This window comes from Macaca fascicularis, chromosome 15 (genome assembly GCF_037993035.2).
Source record: "Macaca fascicularis isolate 582-1 chromosome 15, T2T-MFA8v1.1".
NCBI lineage: Eukaryota > Metazoa > Chordata > Mammalia > Primates > Cercopithecidae > Macaca > Macaca fascicularis.
The window spans coordinates 64500701-64519741 of NC_088389.1; the positions used below are offsets into that span (position 1 = coordinate 64500701).

General features: G+C 42.4%; 1 protein-coding gene across 5 annotated transcripts in view; it reads right to left on the reverse strand.

The window, feature by feature from the left end:
- PHF24 (PHD finger protein 24) overlaps positions 1 to 19041 on the reverse strand; it is a 294972-nt gene that overhangs the window by 55130 nt on the left and 220801 nt on the right. For 2 of the 5 annotated variants that reach the window (XM_074017236.1, XM_074017235.1), the window contains exon 1: positions 10714 to 10983. The exons of the other annotated variants lie outside the window; for them this stretch is intronic. In XM_074017236.1, coding sequence (XP_073873337.1) covers positions 10714 to 10844 — 131 coding nt within the window. In that variant the 5' untranslated portion in view covers positions 10845 to 10983. Of the gene's footprint in view, positions 1 to 10713; positions 10984 to 19041 lie in introns of those variants that run through there. 5 annotated transcript variants of the gene reach the window in all.

Sequence of the window (19041 nt, forward strand, 5' to 3'; positions counted from 1 at the left end):
ACTCTTTCAGTTATTTTAAAATGTACAATTATGGCTATAGTCACCCTGCTGTGACATCAAAGGGTAGATCTTTTTTTTTTGAGACAGAGTCTCACTCTTGTTGCCCAGGCTGGAGTGCAATGGCGCGATCTCAGCTCACTGCAACCTTTACCTCCCAGGTTCAAGGGATTCTCCTGCCTCAGCCTCCCAAGTAGCTGGGATTACAGGTGCTCTCCACCATGCCCGGCTAATTTTTGTATTTTTAGTAGAGGCAGGGTTTCACCATGTTGGCCAGGCAGGTCGAAAAAGTAGATCTTATTAATTCTTTCTAACTATTTTTCTGTATCCATTAACCATCCCCACCTGCCCCCCAGCTTCCAACTCATTAATGTTTTAAAACATAAGTTTCATGAAGTCACACCTCTGCTTAAAATCCTTCAATAGTAAGTGACGTCAGCAAGATGGCTGGCGAAAGACGCCTGGTATTCATCTATCCCACAAGAAAGGCCCAACACAACGAATAAACAGACTGAGGTTTGACTGCAGCGTGGAAGGGAGAGTGGTGGAGAGTGGTGGGGGAGTGGAGATGCACCTGTGGTGATTAGAAATCCAGGAGGGCAGCGAGGAGGCACTGGGCCTCTATAGCCCTGTCTCCCCCGCCTGGATTGGATGTGCCCAGAGTCAGGAGAGACTTCTTATTCCCGGGAAAAGGTAAGCACAAGATCTCCACCAGCCCCCACTCCCACTGCAAAAACCTACAGTCCTTATTACAGAAGAATCCTACAGTCTTCCCAAGCCCTAAGCCCAGTTTGAAGAGCTGCTGGGAATTCATGCAGCTATACTGCTCCAGATCAGGAGAGCAAGGTGTGCACTCCCCATTCCCCCCATCCCACTCCCTGTGGGCCAAGCTGCTGCAGCATAATGCCATCTTGAGAAAAGAGCAAACTCTGAAGCACACCCTGTTCTGGGGGCCTGTAGCCACTGCATATCTCCAGCACTGGGGTGCTCCATCCTCATTAGGCCAAGCCCACACCACACGGTTGGCTGAATGCCATCCGTCAGCTGCACAGAGCCTGGGCCTAGGATCAGCTCTGACTCTGGTCCTGCACAGCAAGAAAACAAACCCCTGCTTACTGCACTTCCAGCCAGAGGAACAGTCTGCCAGTCCTGCCCAGGGCCAACTTGCCTTGAGCTGGCCAAACTACTCTGCACCCTCCCACAAGAGAGAGAGGCCCCTGAGCCTCCTAGTAGCTAATATGCCCCCAGGCCACTGCAGTGGCTATGCTCCCATGCTCAGGACGTGAGAAACAACCCCACAGCACCCTTGCCTCTGCAGACATGCCCCTGGCCTGCCTAATGGCCCTGCATTTCCCATAAAGACCTGGGAAATACTCCTGCAGGCTGCTCCTGGTAGGCACGACCCCAAGCCAGCCAAGCAGCCAAGAGCCCACATCCAGGACTTGAGAAACAGCTCTGTGGGCCATCACTAGTGAACATGCCCTGGGCTGGCTAAGAAGCCATGTGCCTGCACACCAGGCCTAAGAAACAGCCCTGTGGGCCATCTCCAGCAGAAGTAACCCCAGGTCAACTGAGCAGCCATGAAGCTGTCATGAGCATAAGCAACAACCCAGTGCTTACCCCCAGAAGACCTGTCTCCTACGCCAACAAAGCAGGTGTGCATCCATGTCTCAGGCACCAAAAACAGCCCCACAGGCCACCTCTTGTGGGCATACCTGCAGGCCAACCAAACAGCCCTGTGCTTATACCTCAGACCTACAAAACAGCCCAGTGGGACACCCACTACAGAAACACCCCCGGGCCAGTCAAGCAGTTATGTAGCTGTGTCCTGGCCTGAGAAAATTTTAGCAGGGAGTTAACCCTGTTAGGTTTGGATGGAAAGTTCTGTCACTTTCTGTGGGGAGCAGTTCCAAAGACTTCAGTTTTCAAAGTATTTGCTATGCTGTTTGGGTCTGCTCTTTGCATGCACTTCTTAGAGGTTAGTCTGGGACATAGGGGATGGGCTATACGGCAGTTCAGTTCTCAAAGCTTTTGCTATGCGGTTTTTCATGTGTTCTGAACATACACGGCTTAGGGGTGAGTATGGACTTGTGACAATGCACATGGAAGCTGGGGATCCCTTATCCCCCTCTCCTCTGCTGGATTTTCAATACATTCTTTGTTTCTCAGGAGCCCCTTTTTACCAGTCCTTTCGTAGAGAGTTGGGATTTCCCCTAGAGTTGTGGCCACCATAATCATACAGTTCTGTGTGATTGGGTCTACACTCAGGACAAGACAGTTAGAGAAAAGAAAGATAGAAAAATAACAGGAACTCTTCCATCCACCCACATACACTCTTCCTACCTCGGGGCATTTTTTTCCCCCATTTCCTCCTTCCAGAGGAACAGGTTTTCTCGCAGGGTTCTGGGTTTCTGTACCACTGCCAACGTGACAGCTCAGCTGTATGACCAGGGCTGGTCTTGGGCATGGTTTGGAAAGGACGAAAAGAGAAAAATAAAATCAAGGATTCTCCCTACACTCTCGAGCTTGCTTAGTCCATCTTTTCCAGACCTATGGCCATGAAAAATGGGATTTTCTCAGTTTTTGCTATCCGTTCCTGTCACATAGGTCCCCAACTCAGGTTGCCTTTGGATCGAAATTGGTAGGTAAAGGAAGAAAACAATCCAGGAAACTCACTGCCTCCATTTGGATTGTTCTTCAGGCTTTGACTTCCTTCACAGCCAACTGCTGCTTCTACTTCTCAGAGTTCTTACATAGTTGTTTCTTGTATTTTTCCAGAATTTTTGTTACAATCAGTGGGGGAGATAGGCTGCAACTTGGCTAGACATGGGCTGGACAGTTTTTTTTTAAATCTTAAATTTGATAAACAAAAGAGTTCACATAGCAGGCTTGAATTAACTGAAATTTGGAAAAATTCTAGACAAAACTAATTAGTTCTATTGTCCTTCCTTTTATGGGTTGAAGGAGCAAATCTCTATGGTACTTAATGGCCATTTTAGAAAACCCCATAGGCCAGGCACTGTGGCTCGCACCTGTAATCCCAGCACTTTGGGAGGCTGAGGTGGGTGGATCATGATGTCAGGAGTTCAAGACCAGCCAAGATGGTAAAACCCTGCCTCTATTAAAAATACAAAAAATTAGCCAGGCGTGGTGGTGGGCACCTGTAGTCCCAGCTACTTGGGAGGCTGAGGCAGAGAACTGCTTGAACCTGGGAGGCGGAGGTTGCAGTGAGCCAACATCATGCCACTGCACTCTAGCCTAGGCAACAAAGAGAGACTCTGTCTCAAAAAAAAAAAAAAAAAGAAAGAAAGAAAGAAAGAAAAGAAAACCCTATAAATGTAGTTTATTCATAAAAGACACCTTTATAGTTCTTTTTAAAATATGACTTTTGGATAGGCAAAATCAAGAATAGTAATTAGACAAAATAGGCGGGGCATGGTGGCTGATGCCTGTAATCCCAGCACTCTTGGAGGCCAAGGTGGGAGGATCAGTTGAATTCAGGAGTTCAAGACCAGTTTGAGCAACATAATGAGATCTCGTCTTTACTAAAAAAAAAAAAAAAAATTAGTCAGGTGTGATGGTGTGTGTCTATAGTCCCAGCTATTTGGGAAGCTGAGGCAGGAGGATTGCTTGAGCCCGGGAGATGGAGGCTGCAGTAAGCTATGATCCTGCCACTGCACTCCGGCCTGGGTGGCAGAGTGAGACAGTCTCAATTGAAAAAAAAGAAGACAAGATACAAGTCATGTATATCTAAAGATAAATAAGACATTACTTTCTATAGGGTAAACTAAAAGTTAGAGACTGAATCATAACAAAAGCTCTTAGTCTTTAAATCTATTTCTTTTTATCTCATAACTTAGTAACATAGACTACTATGTAAATACGCTTTTAAGTGTTCACAAAAAGAAACCCTAATAGTTTAATAAATATTTTAGACTTTAAAAACATTTACTTACATATTTTAATTGACAAATGAAAATTATATATGTTTATCATGTATGTTGTTTTCAAATATACATTATGAAATGGCTAATTTCAGCTAGTAACATTTGTATTACCTCACATACTTATTTTGTATGTATGTAGAGAGAACACTTAAAATCTACTCTCTTAGCAATTTTCAAGATCTTTTAGACATTTTTGGCTGCTTATCTGGACTAGTTATTCCTAGAGTGTACACATGATAACAGAATGACTTTTATTTCTAAGTTAATTTTTAATGTTTTCCGAGAGGGGGAAAAAGGAGGGAAAGGAACAGAACAAAACAGAGGAGATCCTCATCAGTATAGTGGTGAGTAAAAAAAAGAAGAGACAAAACTGGCTTCAGACATATATGAATATTGTAGAAGGCTAATTATATTCCTTCTTCAAGGAGAGGAGAGAAAGCTTAGATGCAGGAAATCCATTTTCACATATAGATATACAACAGAGGGTTATTATACCTGGTTGAAACAGTAGCTCTGACCTTCCACAATTTTATAAGTGGTACAATAAAGCCAGCATTTATTAACTCCTGAAGTACAGAAATGAAGGAGGGGTGTCTTCTACATGAAACAAAACAATCACTCCACATAAATCAGGCAAGATGAAAAACCTCCTTAAAAGGATTTCTTCTCTTTATGTTCTAAGGTACCTCTCAAAGGAACAAAGTTGTCTCTGTAAACAGTTCACCAAAGTGTTTGGTGCAATTGCAAACTGTCCCTGGTAAAATTGTGACAGACAGAGGGGCATACAAGTTAATGTTATAGTGAGAAACCATACAGGAATTGAGCATTTGGCCTAGATGAGGCTCAGTTTGGGATGAGGCAGAACACGTGAAATGTCAATGGTCCATAAGATGGTACTTGTCCAGAGCTTGGCCAAAGGCCAGGCTGTCACTGATGACAGCTGACTAAACCTCCGAAGTTGGGCAGACAAAACTAAACAAATTAGTCCCCAAAGACACAAAGATAAGAGAAGAGCCAAGTATAGCGGTGTGCTCTTGCAGTCCCAGCTGTTTAGGAAGCTTGAGCGTAGGAGTTTGAGGACAGCCTAGTCAACATAGTGAGACCCCATTTCTTAAAAAAGAAAAAAAAGAGGGCCGGGCGTGGTGGCTCACACCTGTAATCCCAGCACTTTGGGAGGCCGAGGTGGGCGGATCACAAGGTCAGGAATTCCAGACCAGCCTTACCAACACGGTGAAACCCCGTCTTTACTAAAAATACAAATAATTAGTCGGGTATGGTGGCAGGTGCCTGTAATCCCAGCAACTCGGGAGGCTGAAGCAGGAGAATTGCTTGAACCTGGGAGGTAGAGGTTGGAGTGGGCCGAGATCGCGCCACTGCCCTCCAGCCCGGGCGACGATGCAAGACTCAGTCTCAAAAAAAAGAAAAAAAGGATGAGGTAAGATAAAATAAGATTGAGAAAGAAGTCCTTATAAGGATTTGAAGTGTTGACCTGAGACAAAGTCTGTCTAAGGACACTATACTATGGAGGCTTTCTGAAGTTCTCAACCGCTTGTGTACCGGCTTGAGGGACTGTCTTATTGGATCTTTACCTGTCTTCTCCCTATAGATGTTTCCTGTTCCCTTTTCCCAGAGACATGCATGATTTGCTCCCTCATCTCCTACTGGTCTTTGCTCCAATGTCATCTTCTCAGACCTCCCCTTGCCACCTATTTAAAATTACAAATCTTGTTTATACTCCTGACTCGGTCTCTTCTTTATTTTTCTCCATTGCACTTATCACCATCTAACACACTACATATTTTCCTATTTGTTTGCTTTGTCTCTCCTTCCACTAGAATGAAATCTCCCTGAAGGATTTTTTTTTCTGTTTCTGTCTTAACTAGAACAATGCCTTTCACATAAACAAAGGTGCCCAATTTAAATTTGTGGGATCAATGAATGAATTGTCTATGGCAGTGGCAGTGAAGACAAAAGCCTAAAATGGAGCCTAAAATATCCTTATAACAAGAAACGCCCCTTCCTCAATTACAAAACATTTGTTTCTGGGATATGTTATTAGTTCCATAAGTTAGAAGAGAAAACTTACAGAAGGTGAAAACTACTGTGAAGAGGCCTGGTGCGGTGGCTCACGCCTGTAATCCCAGCACTTTGGGAGGCTGAGGCGGGCAGATCATGAGGTCGGGGGTTCGAGACCAGCCTGAACAACATGATGAAGCCCCATCTCTACTAAAAATACAAAAATTAGCTGGGTGTGGTAATGGGCGCCTGTAATCCCAGCTACTTGGGAGGCTGAGGCAGGAGAATTGCTTGAACCTGGGAGGCAGAGGTTGCAGTGAGCTGAGATCGTGCCACTGCACTTCAGCCTGGGTGATAGAGCAAGATCCTATCTTGGGGGAAAAAAACAACAAATAAACACATACACAAAAACAAAAAAACAACTATAGCAAAGAAAGAAATCAAACTGGAAGGATAAGAAAAAGAGGAAAAAAACTAAACAAAGACAATCCAAAAAGAGGATTAGACTGGATGAAAGACTGTACCAATGAAAAGAGATAGAGTGCAATGGATGAAAGAAAAGATGACATTTTGAAACACTAGCCTTTTACTGATAAATGTTGTATTATAGGAAAGGAACGTCTGTGATCTATGGGACAATCAATTATCAACTATGTAAAATATTAACTATATGAAACCACACTTTGTCTTCAGAGCAGAGGTTCCCCTTGTAGGTGGCAAAGGGGAAACGTCCCTTCACCTTTAGAAGGTTATGAAAATCAACTGACAAAAAGCAGATTAATAGGTGAAAAGGCATACAAATTTATTAATGTGCATGAGGGAGGGGATTATTAATAATCAGAGTGATTATTACTGAATAACCCAGTGTGGTACAGAAACTTACATATCCTTTTTCATGGACAGTAGGAGATGAGGAATGTCAACAATTCCTTTGAGGGGCAGTAAGTCATTAGGGAGAATGAATGGACCCAGGAGGTGGGAGGCCTACGTTAAGGGAAGGTGAGAGGTAGAGCTACACAGGAACAAAGGTTGTCCAATGCAGATAAAGTTCCACGGGTGATCTCTTGGGGCTACCCTCAGAAGAACAGATGAAAAATCTGGGCCAGAAAGGTGGCTCACACCTGTAGTCCTAGCCCTTTGGGAGGCCAAGGAGGGAGGATCCCTTGAGGCCAGGAGTTTGGGACCAGCCTGGGCAATATAGTAGACAACCTGTCTCTATGAAAATAAAATAAAAATTAGAGGGGTGGGGTGGTGCTCACCTGCAGTGAGCTATAATCACACCACTGCACTCTAGCCTGGGCAACAGCGCAAGAATCTTCTCTTTTAAAAAAGTGTGTCTGGGTGTGGTGATGACACCCAATTTTTTCTCTTCTCCAGTGGTTGACCTCTCCTGGTTATTTGAATCTCTAGGGAGGGGATTTCAGACAATTGCATTGCATTTCTTTTGGAAACAAAGTTACTTGTTTAGATAAGGAAATTCCAAGAGAGTCCCTCTCTGCAGTTTGAGTAGGGGGAATAAGACAAAGGTAGGGGTTAGGGTTGGGATCTTGATTCTGAGGCAGCTTCTTTTTTTTTTTTTTTTGAGATGGAGTCTCACTCTGTCACCCAGGCTAGAGCGCAGTGGCGTGATCTCTGGCTCTCTGTCGCCCAGGCTAGAGCGCAGTGGCGTGATCTCGGCTCACTGCAAACTCTGCCTCCTGGGTCCAAGCGATTCATCTGGATTCTAAGGCAGCTTTTAAGACCTCACCATGTCAAAGCATCAGGAAGGAAGCACCATGTCAAAGCACAATGAAACTTAAGATTCCTTAAATTAAGATTCCTTTCTGCTGACTCCAAATTTTTAGACAAAACGCATCTGTGTGAAGAGACCCCCGAACAGGCTTTGTGTGAGCAACATGGCTGTTTATTTCACCTGGGTGCAGGCAGGCTGTCTGAAAAGAGAGTCAGTGAAGGCAGATAGGGGTGGGGCTGTTTTATAGGATTTGGGTAGGTAAAGGAAAATTACAGTCAAAGGGGTATTGTTCTCTAGCGGGCAGGGATGGGGGGGGGTCACAAGGTGCTCAGTGGGGGAGCTTTTGAGCCAGGATGAGCTAGAAGGAATTTCACAAGGTACTGTCATCAGTGAAGGCAGGAACAGGCCATTTTCACTTTTTTTGTCATTCTTCAGTTACTTTAGGCCATCTGGATGTATATGTGCAGGTCACAGGGGATATGATGGCTTAGCTTGGGCTCAGAGGCCTGACACCTTTAACCACTTGTAAATTCAAGAATCTCTCAATCCATTATAACCTGTAAGATCTGCTACAAGACATCCAGACTTTTTGGGCTGAACCAATGTATACCCTTCAAGTATTGATTTATGACCTTGCCTGTAACTTCTGCCTCCCTAAAACGTATAAAACCAAATTGTAATCCAACTGAGGCAGGCACACTTTCTCAGGACCCCTTGAGACTGTGTTACCCAGGCCATGGTCACTCATATTGACTCAGAATAAGCCTTTTTAAAATATTTTACAGAGTCTATTTTTTCCACTAACAGCCCCAACACCCTCAACAACTTCTCACTTCCTTCCCCCCTCCCTGTTTCTCCCCTCTAATCCTTCCTCTCTTTCCTTCTCAACCCTCAGGACTGCATGTGCACACACCCACAAAGACCAAAAAATCTGTGTAGAGAAATGCACCCACACAGACGTTTATACCTAGAAACACATATGGTCAGGTTCTGAAGACCCATCTCCACAGTTCATGTCCACGTGACACAGAGAAACACACCCATGAGGAGATATCCACAACCCCAGTTTCCACACGAAGACAAAATAAAATCTAAAACTCAGTTAATTAAGATCAAATATATACAAAATAAAATGCAGTCAGAGTAAAATAAATATTTCAGGAATCCTTCTGTTATTTCTGCATGTTATCATTATACAGAGACACCAGCAGTTTATGCATGTTGATTCCTGCATTTTGGATCATTCCTTCTTCCAACTTCACATATTAAAATCCTCTCTCGGCTTCAAGCACCAGCTTGAATGCCATCTTCTACATGAAGCTTTCCCAGATCACTTCAGCCAAAAATAATTTCCCCTTTAGGGGAGATTTATATAGCAACTTTATATAATATTTATAAGGAGATTATATACCACACACTCTCAGAAATCGTATTATTGTATAGATACCTATTATTTCCCACTATGCTGAACACATGTAACTTTTAAGTTATCAGAATTCACTTCTACATACTTTTATATCCCCTACAATGTTTTATTCAACAAATAGGTTTTAATGGACACCACTTTCAGCTGATGGGTAGAAAACTAAAGCACAGGAGAGGAAGGTGGCTTAGATGAAAAATAAGGGATATATATGACGTACATATATATATATGTACGTCCAGATGGCCTGAAGCAAGTGAAGAATCACAAAAGCAGTGAAAATGGCCAGTTCCTGCCTTAACTGATGACATTCCACCATTGTGATTTGTTCCTGCCCCACCTTATCTGAGCGATTAACCTTGTGAAATTCCTTCTTCTGGCTCAAAACCTTCCCCACCTTGTGACCCCCGCCCCTGCCCGTAAGAGAAAAACCCCCTTTGATTATAATTCTCCACTACCCACTCAAATCCTATAAAATGCCCCACCCCTATCTCCCTTCGCTGACTCTCTTTTCGGACTCAGCCCGCCTGCACCCCGATGATTAAAAAGCTTTATTGCTCACACAAAGTCTGATTGGTGGTCCCTTCACATGGACGCGCGTGAAAGTCATGACTGCAGTCTGGTGTTTAGGATTGCCTTCCCTGCCTCTGCAGCTGGTCAGGAGGGTGGAGACTAATGAGGGGGATCAGAGAGAATCAGGAGCCAGCATTCAGCTTTATAGACAGAAAGGCTCCATTTTGTCAAGGTTCTCTGAGCCAAGTGGTTTCTTTGGGATGGATCCACTGTAATTAAACTAAAAAGAGACTGAAGCATAAATCAGAATGCTAATTTACTAATGTATAGTGAGAAATGTAACTCCAAGGAACCTGGCCTACTCCCACCTGCTAGTCAGGGCATTCTCTCCTTCTAGGTCTATTTACATTGCAAGTTCTAGGCTACTCAGAAGTGTCTGATGACTCTAATCCAGTCAGGCCTGTGAGTGCATAAACTAGAAAACCTAAAAGAGATGGATAAATTCCTGGAAAAATACAACCCTCCTAGCTTAAATCAGGAAGAATTAGATACCCTGAACAGGCCACTAACAAGCAGTGAGATTGAAATGGTAATTTAAAAATTACCAACAAAAAAAAGTCCAGGACCAGACGGATTCACAGCTGAATTCTACCAGACATTCAAAGAATTGGTACCAATCCTTTTGACCCTATTCCACAAGACAGAGAAAGAAGGAACCCTCTCCTAATTGATTCTATGAAGCCGGCATCACTCTAAGACCAAAACCAGGAAAGGATGTAACCAAAAAAGAAAACTACAGACCGATATCCTTGATGAATATAGATGCTAAAATCCTTAGCAAAATACTAGCTAACTGAATCCAACAACATATCAAAAAGATAATCCACCATGCTCAAGTGAGTTTCATACCAGGGATGCAGGGATGGTTTAATATATGCAAGTCAATAAATGTGATACACCACATAAACAGAATTAAAAACAAAAATCATATGATCATCTCAATAGATGCAGAAAAAGCATTCGACAAAATCCAGCATCCCTTTATGATTAAAACTCTCAGCAAAATCGGCATACAAGGGACTTACCTTAATGTAATAAAAGCCATCCATGACAAACCCACAGCCAAAATAATACTGAATGGGGAAAGGTTGAAAGCATTCCCTCTGAGAACTGGAACAAGACAAGGATGCCCACTCTCACCACTCCTCTTCAACATAGTACTGTGTTGGAACTGAACTCTCGATTCCCTCCTGGGCAGGGGTCGCCGTGAAGGATCACCGACACGAGATTCACAGCAGAGAGTTATTTATTGCTAGCGCACTAGGGTCCCAAGCTCTAAGTTGGCCCCTGGGACCCCAAACGCTTATTACAGGCTGTTTATATAGGCAAACACAAGTTCAAACACAGCTTTTGGCGCGAAGTTCAAACAAAGCTTAAGGCGCAAGATGATTGGGTCTGGCTATGGCCTGAGCAAGGTGTCTGGTTCTGATTGGTCGGGGCTTGACCTTATGGGTTTCTTTCCTGGAATGGTTTAGGGCTGGACCTCATGCGATACTTTCCTAGAACTGTTTAGGGCTGGACCCCCTGATGTACATTCCTGGAATTGTTTTTCTGTTTGAGTTCCGGGAACATTGGGGGGCTATCCATGGCCATCTGGTGTTAATTTTTTAAGTTTTATGAGGCCTAGTTTCAACTGGAAGTCCTAGCCAGAGCAATCAGACAAGAGAAAGAAATAAAGGGCATCCAAATTGGTGAAGAGGAAGTCAAACTGTCACTGTCTGCTGACAATATGGTCGTCTACCTTGAAAACCCTTCACTGTTTGCTGATGATATGATCGTCTACCTTAAAAACCCTAAAGACTCCTCCAGAAAGCTCCTAGAATTGATAAAAGAATTCGGCATAGCTTCTGGATACAAGATTAATGTACACAAATCAGTAGCTCTTCTATACACCAAAAGTGACCAAGCAGAGAATGAAATCAAGAACTCAACCCCTTACAATAGCTGCAAAAAAATAAAAATAAAATACTTAGGAATATACCTAACCAAGGAGTCAAAAGACCTCTACAAGGAAAACTACAGTAATGGAGGAGACCACCCCTCATATCGTCTTATGCCCAATTTCTGCCTCCAAAGAAAGAAGAAGTAAAAACTAAAAGGCAGAAATGAAATCCACAGGCAGACAGTCCGGTGCCACACCCTGAGTCTGGTAGTTAAAGATTGACCCCTGACCTAATTGGTTATGTTATCTACAGATTAGAGACATTGTATAGAAATGCACTGTGAAAATCCCTATCTTGTTTTGTTCTGATCTAATTACTGGTGCATGCAGCCCCCAGTCACATACCCCCTGCTTGCTCAATCAATCATGACCCTCTCACACGCACCCCCTTAGAGTTGTGAACCCTTAAAAGAGACAGGAATTGCCCACTCGGGGAGCTCGGCTCTTGAGACAGGAGTCTTGCTGATGTCCCTGGCCGAATAAACCCCTTCCTTCTTTAACTTGGTGTCTGAGGAGTTTTGTCTGCGGCTCGTCCTGCTACAACAGAACACTGCTGAAAGAAATCATACGTGACACAAACAAATGGAAACACATAAATCTCATGAATGAGTTGAATCAGTATTGTGAAAATGGCTTTACTGTCAAAAGGGCTGTGAGTGGAACAATCTCAGGTGCTAGTGTCACTGGGCTGTGACAGCCTGGTGCCTTTCCTGCAGTTGGGGGACACAACTGATGACAGGAACTAGGTGTATACCTGGATGACACTGGAAGACCTTTGGATCCAGCCTTGCTCTTTGGCTCCTGTTTTTTAAAAATTTACTTTATTTCATTTCATTTCATTTCATTTTTGAAATAGGATTTAGCTCTGTAGCTTGGGCTGGAATGCAGTGGCACAATCACAGCTTGCTGCAGCTTCAACCTCTTGGGCTCAAGTGATTCTCCTGCCTCAGCCTCCTGAGTAGCTAGGGCTACAGGAGCATGCCACCATGCCCAGCTAATTTTTTATTTTTTTGTAGAGATGGGGTCTTGCTGTATTGCCCAGGCTGGTCTTTAACTCCTAGCCTCAAGTGTCCTCCTGCCTTGGCTGCTCGGGCTCCTATTTTAAAATTTCTTTTATTACTGTCCTTCTTTTAAAAAACTAATGGATATGTGAATAGTCTACAATTTCAAACAGCTTATTTATAATCATTCTGAATATTTATACCCTCTTAACTTGAATGAAATGGAGGTAGCAAGGCCCTTAGTGGAATTTAGAATCAACCTTTTTATCATCTCTAAGTTGCTGTGATGGGCTAGTTACTTTACTTCTTGGTGATTCAGTTTCCTCTTGTATAACATGAGATAAAATACCTGGGTCTGGCCGGTGGTAAGCACTGAATGAGGTGATGTGTGTACAGGCCGGCACTGGGTAATGCTGCTCAGTCAGGGTTAATTCCCCTTTCTTCCCTGTGTTCCTGAATTCTTTGACTTTTATTTATAGTTCATTGTCTAGGTCAGCTCATCGCCAGAGATGGCCAAACTCACCTATTATATGAGGACTTTTCATAATATCATCCACAGAGAGTTGCTGACACCCTATTAACTACCTCCCCTCTGCAAGAAAGCTCATTTCTTTTTCTTAATTGAAATCTGTCATAGACAGGAATTAAATTTCAGAACATTTAGAAACATTTCAAATGGTGAAAAAGATGCAGCTACTGAACACGTTTTTGAAATCATGACTAAAATTTCATTTCACTTATTTATTTTTATTTTTTTGAGACAGGGTCTTACTCTGTCGTCCAGGCTGGAATGCAATGGTGTGATCATGGTTCACTGAAGCCTTGACCTCCCAGGCTCAAAAGATCTTCCCACCTCAGCCTCCTGAGTTGCGTAGCTGGGACTACAGATGCATGCCACCACGTCTGGCTAATTTTATAATTTTTTGTAGAGATGGGGTCCTACTATGTTGCCCAGGCTGGTCTTGAACTCCTGGGCTCAAGTTGTCCTCCTGCCTCAGCCTCCCAAAGTGTTGGGATTACAGCATGAACCATCATGCCCAGTCTAAAATTTCATTTTTATAGGAGTTTCTTTTAGATGCATTATTGAGGCAGATGGAAATGTAATTATTCTGTTTGGTTGAGTAGTAACTATCAGTAATATTTAACAGGATAATACATTTTATATAAGAATAAGAATATAAATTCATTTTTGCAATCATAGTAACATATTTTCAAGGTATAAATAAAATTTAATCATTTTGATTATAAGATCTTCATGTGTATATTATTAAATCAAAAGCATTTCTACATGTTTATTTATTTATACATGACTCTGTCTTCTGAGTTTTCACTTTATTAGTAAGGTATTTTAAAACACTTTTTGGAAGATTCTGTTTTTAATTATCTTTTTACTAGGGAAAATTTCAAATAACATACCTCCACGCACCTGTCACCCAACTTCAAATTAATATTTTTTAACAATCTTGTTTCTTCTATACCCCCACACTATTTACCTCCTCATTTTGAAATAAATTCCAGATATCAGAGAGTTATACCATTAAATATTTCAGAATGCATCTAAACATATACAAGCTTTTAAAATGACAGAGCTACCATTATTAAACCTAGAAAGTTCATAATAGTTTCCTCATATCATCAAATACCCTATCAGTGCTTAAATTCCCTTGATTGGCTTATAAATTTATTTTTATTTTCTCAAACTCCTGACATCATGTGATCTATCCACCTCAGCCTCCCAAAGTGCTGGGATTATAGGCATAAGCCACCACACCTGGCCAGTCACCACGCCCGACCCCCTGTTTTTATTTTCTATAATTTGTTGGAATCAGAATACAAACACAGCCCACAAACTTCAAGTAGTTGAAATGTCTCTTAATGTTCTTTTAATACATAGATTCTGCTCCATTGCTTTAACTTTTCTCCTTATAATTTTTTTGTGGAAGAAACTAGATCCTTTGTCCATAGTCCTGATTCTGCCAATTGCATCCCTGTGGTCTATCATGTTTGTTTGCCCTCTGTATTTCCTACCAATTATATGTTGCTGAATTTGATTTGCTAAAATGTTAAGAACTTTTACATTCATGTTCATGAAAAATGTTGGTCTCTAATTTTCAATTCTTGTAATGTCTTTGGATTTGGTATCAAGGCAATCCTGGCCTCAAACAATGAATTGAGAAGTATTCTCTTCTTTTTAAATTTTTGAAAGAATTTATGTAGAATTGGTATTATTTCTTCCTCAAATATTTGTTAGAATTCACTAGTGAAGAAATATGGACATAAATAAATAGAGTTTCCCTGACAAGAATTTTTTTGAGACAAGATTTAAACTACAAATGCAATTTCTCTAAACGGATGTAAGGCCATTCAAGTTATCTATTTCTTCTTGAGTAAGTTTTGATAGTTTGTGTCTTTCAAGTAATTTGTCCAGTCTTAGTCCATTTTGTGCTGTTATTACAGAATAGCACAGATTGGGTAATTTATAAAGGCAGAATTTATTCTCACACAGTTCTGGAGGGTGGAAAGGTACCAGCACTTGATGAGGGCTTCCTTGCTGTGTCCTCACGTGGAAGAAGAGCAGAAAAGCAGAAGAGAGAGAACCCACTCCTGCAAACCCTTTTTATAGTGGCATAAATCCACTCTGTTCTCATGAGCTAAAACACCTCCCAAAAGTCCCCATGTCCCAACACTGTTACACTGGAGATTAAGCTCCCAACACATAAAGTTTGGAAGGAACACATTCAAACCATAGCAGTTGTCAATTTATAGACATTAAAGTTGTCAATTTTTTTGTTGTCAATTTATAGACATTAAAATTTTCACATTATTATCGTTATTGAGACAGGGTCTTACTCTGTCACCTAGACTGAAGTGCAGTGGTGAGATCTCAGCTCGCTGCAACCTCCACCTCTCAGGCAAAAAGCGATCCTCCCACCTCAGCCTCCTGAGTAGCTGAGACTACAGGTGCACATCACCATGCCCAGCCAATTTTTGTAGTTTTTGTAGAGATGGAGTTTTGCCATGTTGCCCAGGCTGGTCTCAAACTCTTGAACTCAAGTGATCCACCCACCTTAGCCTCCCAAAGTGCTGGGATTACAGGCATGAGCCACTGTGCTTGGCCTTCACATTAATTGATTGTCCTTTAAATATCTTTGGAATTTTGGTGAGTCACCTCTCTCATTCTCAATGTTGGTCATTGGTCTGCTCTCTTTTTTCCCAAAGTTCCTATGACTTTTTAAAACATGAAGGACCCTGGCCTTGCTGAGGCTCCCACCTCTGAGTGATGGTGTTTTCCTTGGCATAAATTGTATTCAAATTTCTTAACCAGGCTCCTTGAGTTCCCCATGGTGTCCATAAGTGGAGTCAATGCCTCTGAAATTCAATCAAATTTTGAGTGTGAGGGGAGGGACATAGTTTCTTCAGAGTCTCAAATACAAATCCATAGCTCAGTGCCTTCTTGCTTAAGGGTTATTTTTGATACTTATTTAATATACAGGTTGCTGGACCCTGCACATAGAGATTCCGATTCATTAGTCTGGAGTGAAACCAGGAAATCTATATTTTTTTGTTGTTGTTGTTGTTTTTTTTGAGACTGAGTCTCGCTCTGTCGCCCAGGCTGCAGTGCAGTGACCGTATGGCAGCTCACTGCAAGCTCCGCCTCCCGGGTTCACGCCATTCTCCTGCCTCAGCCTCCCGAGTAGCTGGGACTACAGGCGCCCGCCACCTCGCCCGGCTAGTTTTTTGTATTTTCAGTAGAGACGGGGTTTCACCGTGTTAGCCAGGATGGTCTCGATCTCCTGACCTCGTGATCCGCCCGTCTCGGCCTCCCAAAGTGCTGGGATTACAGGCTTGAGCCACCGCGCCCGGCCAAGGAAATCTATATTTTTAACAAGCTCCCGAGTGATTCTGATGTAAGGCTGGGATTGAGAGCCGGCTGGAGAAGAAAACCTTTGAAAGTTCCTGTCAGGGTAGAGATGTCACAGGACTAGGTGTATTGGGTGGGCATGTGCTGCCCTCTAGTGTCTCTGGCTGCCATCTACCGTTACTCCCCACACTTCCGCATTGGGTAGTAATCCGCTGTGTGAGTGCTGGTGGTTCTGCTGCCTGACACCGCTCTGAGGCTTCCTGCCCAACTCCCTGGAAATTCTAGCTCTTGGGCATTAACAAAGGTGCTCATCTATAAAAGCGTTGCCGCTGAGTCGCAGCAACTATGCATCTCTGTCCCCGGCACCTTGGTATATTTGATGTTTACTAGTATTTTCTGAGTATGAGACACAGCGAAGCTCTTTCGTAAGGTTTGTGTGGAGGGACAAGTCTCACATCAGTGGCATGTCAGTCACATTTTTCTTTACAAGGCGATAGGACCCATGGTACGTATGAACTGGTAGCCATGAACAGTTCCTTGAAGAAATTCTATTGCAATCATTGTGGCTCTGCAGCATTATAATGAAAGCAGGGTCTGGCTTAAAGCAAGTTTTCTAGAAACAAATGAAGAAGAATCCTTGATAGTTGTGCAGCCCTCCAGCATCCACAGAGGCTTTTCATGTACTTCATCTCCCTTGTTTGCTATTCGCTCTCAACCACAAGGCAGGAAGGGCAAATGTGATGATCCATGCCCACATCGTGAGAAATGCCAGGCTTAGCTGTGTTCATTACATGAATGTGCCCTTGTTTAGGAAGACACTGATCCCACTGTCCTGTCCGCACAAGCACCCTTGTCGATGAGCCCCAAACCAGTAAAAAAACCTATGCTAAAGGCCTAATCTGCAAAAAGGCATGAGACCATTTTTGGCTCAGCCCTTGGCTCTAATTCCTCAGCTCTGAGACAGAGGAGCAAGGGCCAGGAGAATTGCTGGAGCAGAGTGTTAAGTAGACAGTTTTAATGTCTTGGTCAGAGGGCAGAGGCTGCGGGTTATCTGTGAGGTAAGTAGTGCACCGGCAGGAGCAGGTGCAGGATTTGCAGAATGTGGTGATGCTGCTGGGGGCAAGAGGTCAGGCTAATGGGTGATAAAACTGTTACAGCCGCATAGAGGGTGGCAGCAGCTGGTTAAGTAGGAGTAATAAAAGTAATGAAGGATCCAGGCTACTTTGCAGGTATGTTGATAACCTGCTACTAAAAAGCTGACTCAAACTGCCTTTTAATTGATTTTTGTTAATCTTTCATTCAGTGCTCTTTGGTTGAAAAAGTCTTCTCATTCCTGCATTATGGAATTTGCAAGTTCAGGGCAGATGGTGAAATAGCTCAAATTTGTCCAATTTTCAGGCAGGGCTCTTCTTAAATTATCCTTTATATGAAGATCTATTTTCCTTTTGTAGGTATAAGAAGGACATTTAAGAAAAATGTTCAGTAATGCAAATCAAAACTGCAATGTGATACCACCTTACTCTTGCAAGAATGGCCATAATCAAAAAATCAAAAAACAGTAGATGTCGGCATGGAAGTGGTAATCAGGGAACACTTTTGCACTGCTGGTGGGAGTGCAAACTAGGACAGCCACTATGGAAAAGAGTGTGAATATTCCTTAAAGAACTAAAAGTAGAACTACCATTTGATCCAGCAATCCCACCACTGGGTATCTACTCAGAGGAAAATAAGTCATTCGAAAAAGATACTTGCACACGCATGTTTACAGCAGCACAATTTGCAATTGCAAAAACGTGGAACCAACCCAAATGCCTATCAGTTAAGGAGTGGATAAAGAAACTGTGGTGTATATATATATATGAGATGGAATACTACTCAGCCATAAAAAGGAATGAATTAATGGCATTTACAGTGACCTGGATGAGATTGGAGACTATTATTTTAAGTGAGGTAACTCAGAAATGGAAAACTAAACATCATATATTCTCACTGATATGTTGGAGCTATGAGGACGCAAAGGCATAAGAATGATACAATGAACTTTGGGGACTTGGGAGGAGGAGTGGGAGAGGGTGAGGGATAAAAGACTACAAATAGGGTACAGTGTACACTGCTCAGGTGATGGGTGCACCAAAATCTCACAAATCACTAAAGAACTTACTCATGTAACCAAACACCACCTGTTCCCTAATAACCTGTGGAAATTAAAAAAAAAAAAAAAAGAGAGAGAAAAATGTTCACTAATCCATTTGTTTGTCAAATCATTTTCAGAATATTTTTCCTTATAGCTAGTTCAAAAAGAAACCCTTGTGCTAATGAATTTTTTGGTTGTTTTTAAGTTATGGTAAGATATGCTTAACATAAAATTTACCATTTTAGTTATTTTTAAGTGTACAATTCAGTGCCATTAAGGGCATTCGCTTATGAATAAGATGGTTGTATTCATCACCCCAAACAGAAACTTCTGTACCCATTAAACAATAACACTTGATTTCCCCCTTCTCCAGCCCCTTCGCCAGCAAAAGGTTGGCTTTTGCTTCTTGTGAAT